The 21,043-nt window shown below is 31.2% G+C and overlaps 1 protein-coding gene across 1 annotated transcript in view; it reads left to right on the top strand.

Moving 5' to 3' along the window:
* The first annotated feature begins 1,568 nt into the window (after positions 1-1,568).
* Positions 1,569-21,043, top strand: part of LOC119600202 (WD repeat and FYVE domain-containing protein 2) — a 76,714-nt gene continuing 57,239 nt past the window's right edge. Inside the window, exons 1-5 of the mRNA XM_037950299.1 lie at positions 1,569-1,888; positions 1,999-2,346; positions 2,414-2,526; positions 11,445-11,571; positions 11,628-11,824. Coding sequence (XP_037806227.1) covers positions 1,734-1,888; positions 1,999-2,346; positions 2,414-2,526; positions 11,445-11,571; positions 11,628-11,824 — 940 coding nt within the window. The 5' untranslated portion in view covers positions 1,569-1,733. The remainder of the gene's footprint in view (positions 1,889-1,998; positions 2,347-2,413; positions 2,527-11,444; positions 11,572-11,627; positions 11,825-21,043) is intronic.

The following is a 21,043-nucleotide window of genomic DNA, read 5'->3' as shown; positions in this document are numbered from 1 at the left end:
GAGCTAGTAAAATTTGATTCACCTCATATCTATAAAAAATTTACATTTTCAAGTAAATTGTTACCGATTTGTTAATATCATTAAACCAAATATATACTGAAATGATCTGTATACTTACTTTTGTGACGTAAATTTTGCACCTTTTTTACTTTAGCTTAAATGAGAACTCAAAGAACCAAAATATGAAGAAAAAAGTAGTGAATAATAATTATCATAATTGTTTTAAATAAATAAATGTGTTACTTTCTTGTTTTTTGAAAAAATAATATGTTTTTTTAAATAAAACCAATCGTCAGTATTTCTGTATACTTATTTTTGTGATTAACTGTATATCATTTTCTATATATGACCATAGTAACATTTTTTGAATGTTTTTTTATTAAAAGGCATTCTGTAACCATATAATCCCAAATATATTTATATTTTATCAGATTTGTTCCTTTCCACATTTATATACATATTTTAATTGATCAAAAATAATTTTTTTAATGTAAATCATGAAAATCAACTTTTTTGAATCTTGTCCACGTGCAGAAACACATATTGAAAATGTAAATAATGAAAACGAGTTTTTGCGTCTTTTCCACGTGCAGAAACACATATTTGTAAACAAAAATAACTCACCACACCAAAAAAAATGTTTATTTTGATAAAACATCTGTTACGGTTTGTTTTATTTTTCGTCGGGTTGTTTTCTTTATGTGCGTACTTCTAACTAAAAGTTGCAGAAACGGGGTAATGTACAAAAAAATTCGTAGAAAGTTTTGTTGTTGCTGAACTGCCACCACCTCATGTGATTTCGCCTTGTGTAACTGTTATAACACAAGGTATATTAATTATAAGATAGTGTTAACAGAGCAGCTGATTGTTTTTTGCTAATACGATTTTGATTTTTTTTATATGTAGTTTGACAGTGTGCTGGCACTTTGAAGTGTAGGCATGCTGTCAAACTCCACATATAAAAAATAAAATTAACTCGCTCCGTATTTCTGAATTCGCCGACGACACTACCTTATAATTAATATATCTTGTTATAACAGTTAAGGTCCAAACACAATTTACAAAGAACTGCGACTGACAGCTCGTTTTTACTGTATATATTTATAAGACGGCAGTCACAATCGATACGTCAAACTTATGCGCGAAGTACAAAAGTTAAATAATATTCAACTTTGTAGCTGTTAGTGCTTTATTTCTTTTTTAATTTGTTGTCATTTTAATTATAATGAATATTTAAATTAATAAATAAATTCAACTTTGGCGTGGGAATATGAGGAGAAATAGAAAAAGAGAACAAAAATAAAACTGTCAAAATTAATGTTTGTCCTTTTTGTTGTGTTTAATTATGATTTGTGAGTGTGGAAAACCTCAATTTTTAAATTATTGGATAAATATTTTTTATATTAATCAATATTTAATTATTTTTTGATACATTGGCAACGCAACGATTGGACATTACTTATTTTACGTTGCGTAGCTGTCAGTCACAGTTGGACGCAAAGTATTGTATGGGTTTGGGCCTTTAAAGGCATGCGATTTCTTGAATATGGCAATATTAATCAAAATAATAATGGAATAGAATAAACTCTGACGTTGTTGTTTTAGATATAAAATTTTCATTTTTCGTTGTCTTGTATTATTGTTGATAAAACATAAGCTATTAATTAATATTAGAGTGATTCACACCCACAAAAACTGGACATAAAAGTGTTTCTTTTTTGTAAACAACGATTATGGCAGCGGAAATTAAACCTTCTCCAAAGCGAAATGAACGATTCAGTACAAAAAAACCGGAGTTGTTAAGTAAATTAGAAGGGAGTAGTGACGATATAAATGCAGCAATACTGGTACCCGGTGAAAATGGTGTTATAAGTGTGTCAGACGATAAGTAAGGGCGTATTCAATACATATCTGTTTTATTAAATAAGTGCTTACGTAGAGTAAAATTCTTCATAATCCAATTATTTATGTATTTTCATTTACATGTTTATTCTGAAGAACTATTCGTGTTTGGCTTAAACGTGATTCCGGTCAATATTGGCCTAGCATCTGTCAATGCATGCCATCAGGATGTACATGTATTTGTTATGTCCAGGATACAAGACAGTTATATGTTGGACAGGAGAACGGCACTATTACTGAATATATATTGTCAGAGGATTGTAATATGCTTACATTTGTACGGGACTATTTGGCTCACCAAGCTCGCGTCGTAGCCGTGGTATATTCTAAAGTTCATAATTGGATATTGTCATGTAGCAAAGACAAACTATTTGCTTATCATTGCACGGAAACTGCACGTCGTATAGGAACATATAATTTTGAAACACCGTGTACGGCTTTGCAGTAAGTGGCAATCGCTTTATAAAATTTAATTATAATAATCCTAATATTTTTTAACAATAATTATTAGGTTTGATGCATTAGCCAAATATGCATTTATTGGTGATAATGCTGGGCAAATCACAATGCTTCGTTGTGATGTCCAAGGGACGCAGTTGATTACAACATTTAAAGGGCATACTGGTAAGATTAAAGCACATAATAACAGCTAAAGCTTTATTTATAATAAAATGCGAAGTAGAGCGATGCTAAGTATCTTGCTGCAAACATTTTTATGTGTAAATTACCATAAGGGAAAAATTGCAGCTGTACAGTTAGCAATTTGTTTTTTTTACTATGAATAGGAACCTTAATATTTATGACTGTTTTAAATTCCATTTGATTTGCGACTGTACTATAATTTTTTAGTGTAGAAATTATTTAAATATTTGGGAAAACACAAAAAAGTCAAGTAGGTGATTATTCGGATTTCTAATTTCCTGGTCTTTTTCATTCCCTGAAACACTAGTTTTGATAAGACAAAACTAGTGTTCCACCGTTTAGAAAATGTTTGTCATGGGGTCAATATTTGGTGAGATGGGTCAATGAATAAAATGGTCCTTTTTAGGTTTTTCCAATTTTATCATGCTTAACGCAAAGGAATGATATGAAACGTTGGTACGATATGAAAGGCATTCCATTGGCGCTTCATCAATTTTGATTATAGTTCAAAAATACATATTGAAAATTTTACAATTTTTCGGAAATATTTTACATATTTAAAATTTTTACATTTAATATTACTAAATGAAAATAATATAACATAAATCTCATTAAATTTCATCGAAAATAATTCTTTCCTTTTTCGAAATACAATTTACATTATTATACATATTATTAGATTTTTTGAAATCAACGTTAATTTCAAATCATGGCTTAATACTGTAAACATATGTATGTATGTAAATCACCCAGCAAAAAATAATTGATGTCATACTTTACAAACTTCATCTTAATCACATCTTAAAATGCGATTACATATTTTTCACTTTTATAAACCAAATATTTCCTTACAAATGAAACCCCAGTTAAAAGTGAGGAAAGAGATGTGGAAAAGTCATTACAAATAACGTATTTGAAGTACATCAAGATTTGGTGAAAGAGTAGTGAAATTTACATAAGCGTGTCATTAAGAGAATGTGTTTTATTTTTGACATCCAAATTTCGGATTTTTACTGCTTCTAAAAATAAGATTAGATGTAGTTCAAAGTTGCCAAAAATGAACAACATCCCTCCAATGACACGCAAATGTAAAATTCATAGGTTTTACACCCGAATTTGAAGCACTTCGGGTTACTAGTTGTGATGAAAATTCTCCATCTTTTTCCACACTTTTTTTGCTGGGCAGTGAAGAGCTTATGAAATTACGCATGTATTATGTACGTCAGTATTAAATAGCTAATACAAGATCGAGTAGAAAATGTAAAAATAAAATACTACCCAGCAAAAAAAGACGTGCAAAAAAGTAGTAAATGCATGGGTTGAACTGATAATGAACTGGTTCATATTTAGCGGAAACATGCATGATTTTAACATTAGCGTGTCATTGGCATGCATGGGTTCGTATTTGCAGAAATAGTTAGTCATTTAAATGAGTTCTTATAACCAATGAATATTCGATGATTCTTAAGCGAATTTTCATTGGTGCACTATATTTATTTAAAAATGCATTAATGGTATTTCGATTTAATTATCAATATTTAAATAATTTTTTGAGTGATATTGACAAAAATAGAATAAGATAAAACATAACTAACTGATTTTGATTGGATTTAAATTCATGCAGAGGAAAAATACCCATTGTGTTTTAAAATCCGTTAAGCAGTCTTGGTTTTTTCCTTCTCTTATTAATGGACTTAATATTACTAATTTTAATGGACTTAATATTACTAATTTTAACAATAATCTAATAAAAAAATTAATGTCACTTTTAATCTTTATTGTATGAAATGCACGTTTTCGTTAAATCTCCTAAGAGAATACCAAATTACAGTAAAATATTACAATTCCTATAGTGGAGTTACATGAGTGAATTTGGGTGCATTTTTCATGCCTTCACTGATGACAAATTTATTAGAATTTAGGCATGTATTTAAAACGCATTAAATAGAATACTTACTAAAGAAATCATGAAAATATCCCTTCTTCTTTAACAACTTCAAAATTTTTTTGCTGGGTATTTTCATATTCTACTTCTATATAAAAATGTGATTAACCAGCATTTTTCCCGGAAAATTAAAATTCTTGTAATACTTTTGTAATTGTGCATGACAATTGCAAAAGTAGAAAAACATAGAAAACGCCATTTAAATGATTTTTGTATGAAAACTCTTAATTTGTTAATTTGAGGGTTAATAATATCCAATCTGGAAAAGGTTTTTTCATCATCACCTCCGCCATAAAACTCCGCCAAATTAATTTTCCATATTGTCATCAAATATTCAAAAAGTGCTAGTCTAGTTTTCAAGAGATCAAAAAACTATATAATTCGTCGTGCAAAAAAAGTAGTAAATGCATGGGTTGAACTGATAATGAACTGGTTCATATTTAGGGGAAACATGCATGATTTTAACATTAGCGTGTCATTGGCATGCATGGGTTCGTATTTGGAAAAATAGTTCATTTAAATGAGTTCTTATAACCAACTAGCTATACCCAGTGTGCTTTGCTACCCTAAAAGCAATGTAAATAAAAAATCACTTAACGATTTTGAAGATTCTAACTACAATAGTTTTCCACGTATACACTTTGTTACATATTAGCGATGCCACGCAAATTATTGCAAGTTCGCCAATTTTCCCGAACGTTAATTAAGATTTTAATGTAATCTATGAAAAATTTTAATAATCTTATAGTTTACCAGATATACGAAATTTTGTATTTAATTCATATGGGAGGTGCCAAGCCCCCCATTGAAAGTCCGCCCGTTAATCTCTAAATGTTCACATGAATGACAAAGTTCTTCAGGTAAGATTTTTAAGATTCTAGCTCTTATAGTTTCTCAGATATACAAATTTTTCTATTTAATTCATATGAAAGTCCGCCCTTTTTTTCTCCCAAAATGTTCTGATGAATATTAAAGTTCTTCGTGCAAAATTTGAAGAATCTAGTTCTATTAGTTTCCCAGATAAACGAAATTTTGTATTTCATTCATATGGGAGGTGCCAAGCACCCCATTGAAAGTCCACCCGTTATTCTCAAAATGTTTATATGAATATCTATTTCTCATTGGTAGTCCGCCAATTTCTTAATAGGGACGTGGGTCCTCGCCCACTAGGAATTTCAAAATAAAAAGTAGCCTAAAGCACCCAGCAAAAAAATTTTGAAGTTGTTAAAGAAGAAGGGATATTTTCATGATTTCTTTAGTAAGTATTCTATTTAATGCGTTTTAAATCAATGGTGCCCAAAATCACTATTCCCTATCACGCGAGATAGGGCAAGAATATTCTGCTGACGTTGCGTTGACTCACCTACACTATAAGCTTACTTGTGTATTTTCTTATTTGAGCATGTGCTAGTTGATTATCTCTCAACTTGCAAAACAAAATCAACTCAGTTGCTGATCAGCATTTGTCGAAGTAAGATCTGTACGCAACTTTTTTAAAATCCACACAGAAATACAACAACAAAATTTTGAGAAAGCCGAATTTATGTAGGTGAATGAGAGAGCACAGCTGATAGTTTTTTATATATGAACTTTAATGTACGCTGTCTGTCAAAATCCATAATATCAATTTGACAGTTAGAATATACTTTTTAGTATGCAGTCATTTTATTAGTACAGTTTTATTTTGGGTTACATTTTGTTCTCTGCTGCTTTACCAATACAAATGAATGTGTAACAGTGTGTGTATGGGCAACACTGTTTTAAATACATGCCTAAATTCTAATAAATTTGTCATCAGTGAAGGCATGAAAAATGCACCCAAATTCACTCATGTAACTCCACTATAGGAATTGTAATATTTTACTGTAATTTGGTATTCTCTTAGGAGATTTAACGAAAACGTGCATTTCATGCAATAAAGATTAAAAATGACATTCATTTTTTTTAGATTTTTGTTAAAATTAGTAATATTAAGTCCATTAATAAGAGAAGGAGAAAACCAAGACTGCTTAACGGATTTTAAAACACAATGGGTATTTTTCCTCTGCATGAATTTAAATCCAATCAAAATCAAATAGTTATGTTTTATCTTATTCTATTTTTGTCAATATCACTCAAAAAAATTATTTGAATATTGATAATTAAATCGAAATACCATTAATGCATTTTTAAATAAATATTGTGCACCAATGAAAATTCGCTTGAGAATCATCGAATATTCATTGGTTATAAGAACTCATTTAAATGACGAACTATTTTTGCAAATACGAACCCATGCATGCCAATGACACGCTAATGTTAAAATCATGCATGTTTCCCCTAAATATGAACCAGTTCTTATCAGTTCAACCCATGCATTTACTACTTTTTTTGCACGTCTTTTTTTGCTGGGTATTTACATGAGTGAATTTGGCTGTATTTTTTCATGCCTTCACTGATGACAATTTTATTAGAATTTAGGCATGTATTTAAAACGCATTAAATAGAATACTTACTAATGAAATCATAAAAATATCCCTTCCTCTTGAACAACTTAAAAATTTTTTTGCTCGGATATACGTTTTTTTCCTACTTATGAAAAAATTTTTATATTTTGCATAATTTAGCGATTTCCTTAAGATATGACTTTTTGGTCGACAAAAAAAAATCAAATATTTGTTCTAAATGCTTCGGCGTCAATCCGATATGGTTCAGTACAAATACACAAAAAGAATAAAACACAAAGGATTAGTTTAATGAAAAGGTGAAGATTTGTCTTCATTTATTAGATAATTTACCTTAAGATAGTGCTCTTTAAGGCTTCAAAATGACGAGTATAAAACAACTACTTATTTCTAAGTATATGGAGGCAAACAAAGTTAAAATACCGTTAGCGGTTTACTCGTTAGTTTTATTTATTATATTAGTTTTCCATCAAAGATGCAAACTAATGGTAGTAAATCATTTGGATTTACTACCAGAGAAAAATACCGCAAATAATCGTTTTGTACTTAAACACTAAGTTAGAAAGATTTCTTCAAAGAATAGAACTAAAATTCCTTCTAATAAAATGCATTATTATAACATTTTATGAAATGTTTGCTTAAAAAAAATATTAAATGTTTCCTTATTTATTCTTTGGTTTCCTTGGCAAAGAAATACATTACATCATACATTTGTACATTTGTTTTTTAATCTATAATATTGAAAAAATAAATTATTTATTTGAAATATCTTTTTCGTTTCCCATACGAAAATTTACAACATTGTTTTTTTTAGTTTTAATTTCAACCAAAGAATAAATAAGAAATGAAACTGTTGTCAAAAGTACCTAAGTCTACTGTCATCCGGTACCTAACTCTAAGAATGTATTAGTAGAATTCTCAAGTCAACATAGTTGCAAAAAATCGTATTGAAAAATATTGAAAAAAAATATTACATTTCAATTTATACTTTGAAAGGTTTCTTAAGATATTTTCCACATATTTTATCTACAAACATTTTATAAACACGTCATACATTTGTACATTTGTTTTTTAATCTATAATATTGAAAAAATAAATTATTTATTTGAAATATCTTTTTCGTTTCCCATACGAAAATTTACAACATTGTTTTTTTTAGTTTTAATTTCAACCAACAAAAATTTTTCGTTTGTAAAAAATATATTATTTTCGGGATATTAAATGTGTTTAAATTGTGCAAAAAAAATTATAAAATATAATGTTAAGTGATAAAAAATATTTCAAAGTGCTATTATCCCCAAATTTTCGCGAAAAAGTTTTGAAGTTTGGAGAGAGAATAAAATTTTTACATATGTGTTGGATTTACACAGTACTCGTCTGTGAGAAGAGCGTAATGTTATTGTTGTAAAAAAATGACAGCGTTTCACTCATGATAAAAATATCAAGGTAGTGTCATTCTCTCTTTTTGTCGCCATATTAACATTCTGACGTTTGCTGGTATTTTAATAAATCGAGCTACCACATTTATTTTGTAAATCCCATTTTTGTTTGTTTATTTTTCAATAAAAATAAAATTCAATTTAAACTAAACTAAAAATCAAACAAATTTAATAAAAAATTCAATAAAAATTTAAATAAATGTTCAAAAAATAAAAATGCATTTGAAAAAAAATGAGCAACCAAAACTATAAACTTCCTGTTAAGTCCTATATCAAATTGATTGTCTGTTGCTGTCCGTATCAAGAACGATTGCAGTTAGTGCTCCATCCGGTCCAAGAATACACGGTTTTCTTCAAGTGAAAAAATTTAACATGAAACCATTATTATTCGATGAAATGCGTGACATCATTTGGATTGCCTTAGGGACAGATCTTGATATGATGGTTACCAAGATACTCATAGGACTTAAATGCATTCCATGGATTCTGATAGGCATTCTAACGGGTAGGAATTAGAGAGATCGAGCATATAATTTGCCACTGTCCGAGGACACAGAATATTAGTTTAAAATGGCTGGGGAATAGGTTCCATAACAAACTGGAAGAAATTGCGGGATTTAACCCCCGCAGGGTACTAGCTTTTATCATTCGATTGGAGATTAGGATTATCTCACGTTTCTTTAATTAGGGAATTGGCTCGATAAATCTTCTGGGCTGAAACGCCATGTTTCAATTCATCATTCCTTTCTATCTATTTTATTTCCTTCTTGTTTTCTTTTAGTGTTCTTGTTTCTCCGTCTTTGGCTTCAGTCTCTTTGAAGGGAATCACCTTATGGTCTCAGAGTGAATGTTGTACTTTTTATGGCACATAATCCTTCTTAACTTAAACCTAAGGACATAATTATACATTGCTTCAAAACCCTCTCAAATGATAACATACATTGTATACAACTTAAATAACAAACTAAAACAATACCTTTTTTATTCGGGATAGCTCAACAACAGTTACCCCTGGATCTAAATTATTTTTTAAAGTAGTAACATAAATTCCACAATCACAACACAAATTTCTTAAAAACTATTTTTCCCTTTTTCATACGTGGCAACGATGTTCTATTTATTTACAAAATACGAATTTCAAAAAATACCAGCAAACTTCAAAAAGTTTTTTTGAGAGAGAGGAATGACACTACCTTCATATTTTTATCATGGTTTCACTTCTTGTTTATTCTTTGTGTATTACTTTTAGCATTTTACCAGATAATTTATACAGCATATCCACGGGCTTTAAAGAATTATTTTGTTTTTCCTCATTCGATTCGTTCTCCTCATCAGTGTTGCCAGAAACATTTTTTGTTGTCCCCAAAAAATCCCCATTTTTAAATTGAATTCCCTATAATTTTCCCCAAAATTTGTTCATGAAAAACTCTTATGTCCGTCCGACACAAATATTTTCCACTGATAGGCACAGTTTGATTTTTAAAAAGCGCAATATCGAAATTTGGTTCCAAATAGGCTCCCAGACATGCATATATTAATTAAGCAGCAATCGTTAATGGCAATCACGATGAAATTTTCAGAGGTTGTCTCTGATTTTTGCTCATATCTCCGTTATTTATGTACGGATTTTGTTGATTTTAAATAGGAAACTTCTCGAAAGCATGTTTGACAGAATTATTTGGATCCGGAAGATATCTGTGGTCTTCAGAAAATTTCAACAGACTCACAGATGGACATGGCAAAGATAACATTTAACAAAAATGATTTATTCTAGGAAATTAATTAATGCCCCTATTATGGTTTACAACTCAACTCTTCTTTAGAAATTTTGCTCTTTGGTTTTATCGATGACAACTTAAAATTTAAAGTTGAAATTTATTACAACTTTTTTGGAAAAAATTACAACTTATCAAAAGCAGTTGTAACAAATTATAACTCAATTGTTTAGAATAATTTTTTAAAATAAAACAAAGTAAAGTTTTTTTTTTTAAATTTTCTTGAATTTCATTAATCACTGATTTTAATCGAATTTACAATAAAAGGAAGTTCAATACTTTTGTCATTTACGAAAAACACAAATTCATAAACTTTTCACTTAATTTTATGAAAAAAAAAGCACTTTTTATGTTGGCAACATCAACACAATTACAACTGAAATTAGTTGTAATTCATAATATGAAAAATAAGTTGAGTTGTTCTAAAGTTGAGTTGTTTCAATTTCCACTCAACTGAGTTGAGTTGTAAACCATAATAGGGGCATAAAAGACCTATTCCGAAAATCTTACTGATGTTTATATCAATCGCATATTTTCTAAACTACATTTTATTATTCTTGGTTTTTTAATAGTTACGTTTCTAGTTTGGAAATTATTAAAAAAATGTATTGTTACACCGTGATACAATTTTAAAGTTTTTGTTGGAATTGGATACTAGAGGTCATTTAAACTTAAACTGCGTTTACAGTTTTTAATTTTCTGATCTTTTGTCCTTTTTAAAGTATATACTAAAAAAAATTACTAAAAAAAATCTATGTGTATATGAATATTTTCAATCTCGAAAAAATCAAAAAGCGCAAAAAGTCGCAAAATGTTAAAAAAGAATATAATTCTAGACATCCCCTATTTTAACGGATATATTTTTTGGACATATGTGTTACTTTTTTAACTTTAAAGTTTTGAAAATTAAAAAAAAATTATAATTTTCCTTTCTAGTTAGCTGTGCATTTTGACACTTGTTACCATTACTATGTCTTAAAAATTCGTCAATTAATTCTCAACGATGTATAATATTATAATTCGTAAAGAAAAAGTAGATTTGTTACAATAGAACGTTATATTATTAACATTAAGTATAGTTCTTTCAACAGGAATTATTACTACATTTCAAATATTATTTCTTTTCATCAACTTTGAACACAGCTCAAGCTCAGATTAAAGCTTCAAGGAAAAATGTTGTGAACAAATCTTATGCAGAAAAGTGTATTCTTTCAAATGATATATCATTTGTTTTATAAAAATGAATGTGGTTGCCCCATCGCGCAATGTGATAATATTTAATTTTTTGTAATTTCAGCAAGTATTCGTTGTCTCAAGTGGGTTGAAGGACCTGAATTACTTTTTAGTGGTGCTTGCGATCATTCCGTCATCGTATGGGATGTTGGTGGAAAAAGGGGTACAATATATGAATTGCAAGGTCACAAGTTAGTGCAAAATCATATCTTAAATGAAAACTTAAAATAATATTATTACTTCTTAGAAATAAAGTATCATCATTAGCGTATGCTAACCATACTCAGCAATTAATTAGTTGTGGTGAAGACAATGTCGTCGTATTTTGGGAAATGAATGCTATGCGAAAAGAAGTTCCTGGATGGGTTGAAAATAATAATTGCCAAATATGTTCACGTCCATTTTTCTGGAATTTCCGTTCGATGATGGATCAAAAACAAATTGGTAAGTGTCATATATTTGTTTTGGAAAATTTCGTATTTTTATGCTAATATATACTTTGTGCACCGTTGGATGCGGCAAATATTAGGCGTGTTCGCATACTTTCTCGTAAAATAAAACATCTAGTAACATTATTATATTGAGTATTTTTTTGCTCTCAATTATAAAAATATCATAAAACCACCAAAAAACAAACAATTGAAAACATGATTTCTGTTATAAATAAATACCAAGATATTTATGCCAGTATTCAGAAATAATTTAAACTTTTTATATGAAAACTCCGTCCAACAAAAAGAGAAAAAAATCGTTAGACACGAACCGGATGATGTACGTCTGAAACTATAAATTTAACAGAGACAAACTGCGTTTTTTGTTTTTCATTTCGGGATCCTGTGTTTCTTTTAAAGAACTTCAAAGTTTTATAAAGTAAATTTTTCAACAAATATTTTATAATACTTTTACTGATCAAACAATGTCAAATTTGATGTCAAGAACAAGAAGATTTGGGAAATATTTTGTATTATTATACCCACCATCAAAAAAGGTGGGAGCTAGCGAGCTACTTCCATAGATACTTCTAGTTGATGCAGATTGTTTGGTATTGAAAATGGGCAATATCGATCCATGATTTCGCCTAGCCCCCATATAAGGCCCCTTCAGAAAATGACTATCGCTCATAACTGGCTAAGAGAAGCATCAATAGCGGTGAAATTCGGAAGAAAACTGTTTTATGGGAACCTAAATCTTTTTGTAAAATTTTATAAGGATTGGCCCATAATTGACCCTACCCCCATATAAAGTCCGCTTCAGAAAATGGCTTATTGAACGGTTCTTAATAAAAACAAAGTTCTATTTTAGCGTACTTCGCAAGTGCTAAGCGACAGCTCTCTAACAGTAAAGCGAAGTGTGTTCTTTATTAAAAATCATCGATTATATACTATATAATTGCTTACATTGCATTATTTCCCAAATGGATAGTGTAACAGTTGGACAGAACACTGAAAGCAAGAATTACATACAAACAAAGCAACGATCAGTACAACACAATAAGTATTCCCTGTTTTATCGTTTCTGTAACATGATATTATTTTTAATTGCTCTTTCAATATTCTGTCGATATAAGTGATACATGATTTATGCTACACCTCCCTTTTACGGAAGAATGTTCATACAGTTTTATGTGTATGGACATTCTTTAACACATGATTACATTTAACTAACCCCCGTTAACACCAACTCTGGTTATCGTTTAACCGGTAGATATTCTGCCGGTTAAAATAATTTTTATATGAAAACTGTCAATTTAACCTTACGATTAAATATAACCAGACATTGAGATAATGTTGGTTAATAATTAATTTTATTACAAAATATAGGAATATAAATCTTAAAATGAACATCTTATAAACATTTGCGCAAATATTACTATGAATAATTTTAATTATATTATTTGTTAAAAATCTTAAGTCTATTCTTATGAACTATTTGTTCTTTCTTAATTTTCTTATCTACTATGGTTACATTATTTCTTAAATCTATATTTTTAATTTCGTAAGGTCCTTTATACTGTGGATCTAATTTGTGACCAATTTCATTTTTAACTAAAACTAAATCTCCTATTTTAAATGTATAATATAACAATGTCTTATCATAATTTAATTTCTGTTTTAACTTATACCTATCAATTATCTCTCGGAATCTCTTAAGTGCTACTTCTAATCTATATCTAACTTCCTTAGCATAATCTTCTATATTATTTAAAGGTGCTATTGATTGAACCTCATTAAATTGTTGAAACCCATTAGGAAGCTTACCAAAAACTAACTTATAAGGACTGTAGTCATGTACAGTGGATGACGTAGTATTGAAACAATAAGTGAAATACTTCAGCCATTCATCCCAATCGCTTTATCAACGGATATGTATGATCTTACATATTCGTTGAAGGTTCTATGACTTCTTTCTACAGTTCCTGATTTTGGTGGTGGATCGACTATGATGAGCAGTCGATGTAATATTCTTTATCTTCAGAAGGTTACACAATTCATCGGACCATAAGTTAGAATAAAATGTTCAAATATGGCTTCCGCAACTGATTTTGCGCTTTTATCTTGTATAGCTACCGTTACAAGATATTTTGTCATGTCACATATTTGTTTCAGCATAAGAATTTCAATTGTATGATTTTGGTGGTGGATCTATAGTATCTACTATTACCGTATCAAATTGCTTAGTTGGTGTATTTGTTAAAGACAATGGCATTTTTGTATGTTTTGTAATTTAAGCCGACTGGCATTTTTGGCACATTTTAACATATTTCGTAATATCACGAGTCATATTCTTCCAGAAATAATATCTTTTTATTTTATTAAGAGTTCTTGAAACACCAGAATGTCCTCCTTCGGCTGGATCATCGTGATATTGTTTCATTATCTCTTTTATTAATTTGGCATTTGTTACGTGGATCACCTTCAGCCATTCATCCCAATCCACTATAGTTCAAACTACCCGTTTTCCTGTGCGAGATTCAAATTTTGGAACAGTGAATATAATTTATTTTTTGATATCATCCTATTACCAATACACCAATATACTCAAATTCGCAATAATTTTTTGTTAAATGCTAAACACTGTTCTACTGCACGCAGTAGTGTAATTTGTTTGAGTAATTTTAGATTTTCTAGGGTGCTACCTTATAAGTATTTTCAAATTTGATTAAAGGACTACACAAAGGATGATGTCCTCATCAGACATGTATTTTTGTCATCCTGTTATCCATGGTGTTTGCAAGGAATTGTAGTATTTAAAGGTCCGAATTTTCGTAATTTCTTAGCAACAAAATGGAAAATTGCTGTAGAAAGGAAGAAAAATATTTGTATTAAAACTGATTTATTATTTCGGGCAGTTACAACCCCTGCTTGGAAGTAAAGACCCTCACTCTGGAAATTAGTTCTAAAAAACTTTTGGGAGTCCGACAAGTCCTTCCAAAATAAAAAAAAATTGTGTTATATAAGTCATCTTAATTGTAGACAATGGGTTAATAACCACCAAAGTGTTAATTTTCTCTTAAATTTGTTCTAATATACATATTTATGCATATGCTCCATCTTAGACTTTAAGGAGTTTCATTATTTTGTCGATCTTAATTTCGCACTGAAAAAGTGATGATTTAAACCAATGTGCAATCCCATGATTTATGCTACAGACTTTATCGCTCATAACTGGCTAAGAGAAGCATCAATAGCAGTGAAAATCGGCACAAACATGTTTATTGGAACATAAATCTCTTCGTAGAATTTTATAAGGATCGGTCCATAATTGTCCCTACCCCCCATATAAGGTCCCCTTCAGAAAATGACTTTAATGCTCATATCTGACCTTAAGAAGCATATATATAACAATAAAATTCGACATAAAAATGTTTTATAGGAACTAAAATCATTTTCTTAAATTTTATGAGGATGGGCGCATAATTGACAAACTGCGTTTTTTGTTTTTCATTTCGGGATCCTGTGTTTCTTTTAAAGGACTTCAAAGTTTTATAAAGTAAATTTTTCAACAAATATTTTATAATACTTTTACTGATCAAACAATGTCAAATTTGATGTCAAGAACAAGAAGATTTGGGAAATATTTTGTATTATTATACCCACCATCAAAAAAGGTGGGAGCTAGCGAGCTACTTCCATAGATACTTCTAGTTGATGCAGATTATTTGGTATTGAAAATGGGCAATATCGATCCATGATTTCGCCTAGCCCCCATATAAGGCCCCTTCAGAAAATGACTATCGCTCATAACTGGCTAAGAGAAGCATCAATAGCGGTGAAATTCGGAAGAAAAATGTTTTATGGGAACCTAAATCTTTTTGTAAAATTTTATAAGGATTGGCCCATAATTGACCCTACCCCCATATAAAGTCCGCTTCAGAAAATGGCTTATTGAACGGTTCTTAATAAAAACAAAGTTCTATTTTAGCGTACTTCGCAAGTGCTAAGCGACAGCTCTCTAACAGTAAAGCGAAGTGTGTTCTTTATTAAAAATCATCGATTATATACTATATAATTGCTTACATTGCATTATTTCCCAAAGTGGATAGTGTAACAGTTAGACAGAACACTGAAAGCAAGAATTACATATAAACAAAGCAACGATCAGTACAACACAATAAGTATTCCCTGTTTTATCGTTTCTGTAACATGATATTATTTTTAATTGCTCTTTCAATATTCTGTCGATATAAGTGATACATGATTTATGCTACACCTCCCTTTTACGGAAGAATGTTCATACAGTTTTATGTGTATGGACATTCTTTAACACATGATTACAATTAACTAACCCCCGTTAGATTTTCTAGGGTACTACCTTATAAGTATTTTCAAATTTGATTAAAGGACTACACAAAGGATGATGTCCTCATCAGACATGTATTTTTGTCATCCTGTTATCCATGGTGTTTGCAAGGAATTGTAGTATTTAAAGGTCCGAATTTTCGTAATTTCTTAGCAACAAAATGGAAAATTGCTGTAGAAAGGAAGAAAAATATTTGTATTAAAACTGATTTATTATTTCGGGCAGTTACAACCCCTGCTTGGAAGTAAAGACCCTCATTCTGGAAATTAGTTCTAAAAAACTTTTGGGAGTCCGACAAGTCCTTCCAAAATAAAAAAAAAATGTATTATATAAGTCATCTTAATTGTAGACAATGGGTTAATAACCACCAAAGTGTTAATTTTCGCTTAAATTTGTTCTAATATACCTATTTATGCATATGCTCCATCTTAGACTTTAAGGAGTTTCATTATTTTGTCGATCTTAATTTCGCACTGAAAAAGTGATGATTTAAACCAATGTGCAATCCCATGATTTATGCTACAGACTTTATCGCTCATAACTGGCTAAGAGAAGCATCAATAGCAGTGAAATTCGGCACAAACATGTTTATTGGAACATAAATCTCTTCGTAGAATTTTATAAGGATCGGTCCATAATTGTCCCTACCCCCTATATAAAGTCCCCTTCAGAAAATGACTTTAATGCTCATATCTGACCTTAAGAAGCATATATATAACAATAAAATTCGACATAAATTTTATGAAGATGGGCGCATAATTGACCCTACCCCCCATATAAGACCCCCTTCAGAAAATTACTAACGCTTATTACTGGTTCAAAAATGTGAGTACAGCGGTAAAATTCTACATAAACAAGTTTTGTGCGAGCCAAAAGATACCTATCAAATTTTATAAGGACCAGTCCTTATTGAAAATGGGCAATATCGGTTCACGTTTTCGCCTAGCCCTCATATAAGGCCCACTTCAGAAAGTGACGTTATCGCTCATAACTGGCTAAGAGATGCAGTGAAATTCGGCACAAACATGTTTTATGGGTCTTTGTAAAATTTTATAAGGATAGGCCCATAATTGACATTACCGCCCATATAAAGTCCCCTTCAGAAAATTACTTTATCGCTCATAACTGGCTAAGAGAAGCATCAATAGCGGTGAAATTCGACACATACAATTTTTATGTGAATTTAAATCTCTACGTAAAATTTTATAAGGATCGGTCCATAATTGACTCTATCACCCATAAGGTGCCCTTCAGAAAATAACTTTAAGGCTTATTACTGACTCAAAAAATGTGAGTACAGCGGTAAAATTCTACATAAACAAGTTTTGTGCGAGCCAAAAGCGCTTTATCAAATTTTATAAGGATCGGTCCTTAATTAACCCTATCCCCCTTGTAAGGGCCCCTTCAGCAAATTACTTTAACGCTCATTACTAGCTTAAAACTGCGAGTACAGCGATGAAATTCGACATAAACAAGTTTCGTATGAGACAAAATCTCTCTACTAAATTTTATAAGGACCAGTCTATAATCGACCCTCCCACCTATAAGGTCCCCTTCAGAAAATGAATTAAACCCTCATTACTGACTCAAAAATGCGATAACAGCAGTGAAATTCTACATAAACAAGTTTTGTGCTAGCCAAAAACTCTTTATCAAATTTTATGTGGATCGGTCTATAACTGTGGATCACTCAGATAGTGACTGTAACGCTCGTTACACATAAGCAATATTTGTATGAACAAAAATCGTTCTAAATTTTAGAAGTATCGATCCATAATTGACTTTTACGGGGGTGGGCGGATAAGGGCGCCTTTAACGCTCATTATGCAATACAACATAAGTTCTTCCAAATTACGGTGGTTTTATAGGAACTGAAATTTTTCAACTGAATTTGATGAGGATCGGTCGATAACTGATCAAACCCCCATTATCGGTTTCCTTCAGAAAGTTACTTTAAACCTCATGACTGAATTAAAGATACGAGTACAGCGACATTAGATACAAATAATTATTGTATAACCCGACGAGGATAGGTCCATAATTGACTCTACCCTCAATATAACCACTCTCACAGTTTATGGTTATAAATATTGGATCAAACAAAATTAATATTTTTATTTCGGAAGAGCTCGGTCCATGCTCAAGCATGGCCCTCTTCCAAATATTTCCCTGATTTTCATATTAATATCGACATATAATACAACATAGATCGATAATATCAAAGTTTATTAATAAGGATGATTTGATAGTGGGTATATAAGATTCGGCACGGCCGAATATAACACTCTTACTTGTTTTTATTTATATTTGAATTTCTACTCTTAATTTTAATTTCAATAGAAATTAGTTAATATAAAAGAGCATTTTTTCTGTTCCTGTACTTTTTACAAGTTCAAAGAAAATTTGTTAATTCTCTTTATTCAGAAAAGTTCTGGAACACAGCTATTATTGTTTTAAAACTTCTTGTTATACCCTACACCACTATAGTGGGGAGGGTATTATACGTTTGTGCTGATGTTTGTAACACACAAAAATATTGGTCCTACACCCACCTTAAAGTATACCGATCGATTCAGAATCACTTTTTGAGTCGATTAAGACATGTCCGTCCGTCCGTCTGTCCGGCTGGCTGTCCATGTAAACCTTGTGCGCAAGGTACAGGCCGCAATTTTCAAGATAATTTGATGAAATTTGGACCAAACATGTTTCTTGGCACAGGGACGAAGCCTATTGAAAATGGTTGAAATCGGTCCATTATTTCACCTAGCCCCCATACAAACCCCCCTTCAAAAAATGTCTTAAACGTCTAAAATTGACTTGTAACCATTTGTATCGCAATGAAACTCAACATAACTGTTATTTAGAAATATATCCTTTTCCCAAATTGAATGAGTATCGGCCCAAGTTTTTAAATATAATTATATATTTATATTTAGAAAATTAGTTTTTTTATCAATAAATTGCTTAAATACTTTGGAATTAAGGTAAAATTCAACATAAAAGTTTCTTTAAATATACTCATGGTGAAGGTATTATATGGTCGGCCATGCCCGACTATACTTTCCTACTTGTTTTTTATTTGTTTTGGAAAAGTTCCGTAATTTTATGCTAATATTTATAATATAACTTAGCAGCAGGTACCTAGGAAATTCCAACAACCATGGTGGAATCCTAAACTAATGCAGCTAAAGAAAGAATGTAGGAAACTATTTAATAAAGCAAAACCAGTTAAGCTGGGACGATTATTGTCAAAGCTTCAATACTTTCAAGAGGGAAACCAGACGAGCTAAGAGGGAATCTTGGAAGCGTTTCTGTGAGGAGCTGGAGAGTACCACGGAGGTATGCCTGGATTCCTGATAAAACCGGATGGTAACTTTACTGAAAGTAGCACCGAAACTCTGGAACTGCTTATGGAGACACACTTTTCGGGTTGCAGAGATTATGAAAATGAAGGCTCCACTTTGGAGAACCTCTCAGCTTCTCGAATCCACATAAGTGAATTAGTCAGTTCCATTGTTAGTATGAAGAAAATTTCATGGGCGGTGTCATCCTTCAAGCCCTATAAATCTCCAGGGTCAGATGGCATATTCCAAGCACTACTCCAGAAATCGATCACCACCATCATGCCATGGCTAATTATGACATTTAGGAGCAGCCTGGAAACAGGATATATTCTTAAATATGGAGAAAGGTTACAGTGGTATTTATCCCTAAAGCGGGAAAAGTAAACCATAGTACCGCCAAAGACTATAGGCCGATCTGTCTGTCATCGTTTTTATTGAAAACATTGGAAAGATTGGTCGACATCCATGTCAAGGGAGGTCGGTGGAGACACCCTTACATGACGTTGTCGGAGCTATAGAGAAGGCACTTGACATAAAATAATATGTTATGGCATCTTTCATAGACATTGAGGGTGCGTTTAACAGCGTGAACATTCGCAATAGTCGATGCACTGGGTGACCTAGGTGTTAATCAGCGGATACAAAATTGGACAGAAAACATTCTTAAGAGCAGGGCCATTAACTCTAATATCGGTATTGGCAAGACAAGGAAAGTTGTGACAAGGGCACACCACAAGGTGGTGTCATCTCTCCACTTCTGTGGAATCTTGTGAATAAAATCCTTTTCAGACTCAGTAGGATGGGCTTCAAAGTAGTCGCATATGATGACGATGTTGTGCTTCTTATTCAAGGAAAATTTCTTCCCACAATAAGTGAACTCATGGAATCAGCCCTCAGCGTTCTACTATCATGGGCCAAGGAAAACGGTCTGGGTCTGGGTCCGGCCAAAACTGAACTGGTTCTTTTCACCAGGAGGTACAAAATTCCAGAATTCAGACCTCCGCGTTTGGATAGTACTATTCTGAATACCTCAAGCAAAGCCAAACATCTTAGAGAGTAATATTAAAAATTTTAATTTAAAAGAATTTTATAATAAATAATATTATATATTTAAAACGGCTAGTTACCTCTATTATCGTTGCCGCTAAAATACGTTGCGTTACGCTAAATTAGATCTCAAATGAGGTCTTCTGTTATTATTTGCAAACGTACACATTGTAAGGCCTTCTAGATTTGACGATTTTTATCATTAAAAATTTTTGTTCAGCTCCAACACGATTTCCCAAGATTTTTTAAGGGTTTACTCGTTAGAATCTCCCAACAAAGTTGCAAATAAAGCGGAGCTTAATAAGATTCTAACTTTGCAAAAAATAGTATTTGCATATGTTATCAAAACAAGTACTTACTTACTTTTACTTTATATGGCTATTACAAACGTGAGTCGGTTTCAGCTTGAAGCAAAACAGAACGCCAGTTATTCCGGTTCTCTGCGTGCGGGCGCCATTTGGGTCGTCCTTTT

This window comes from Lucilia sericata, unplaced genomic scaffold (genome assembly GCF_015586225.1).
Source record: "Lucilia sericata isolate MDLA Ls3-8-SP2 unplaced genomic scaffold, ASM1558622v1 Contig000107F_arrow, whole genome shotgun sequence".
NCBI lineage: Eukaryota > Metazoa > Arthropoda > Insecta > Diptera > Calliphoridae > Lucilia > Lucilia sericata.
Note: the sequence above shows the minus strand (reverse complement) of the source record. Positions and strands in the feature narration are given on the sequence as shown.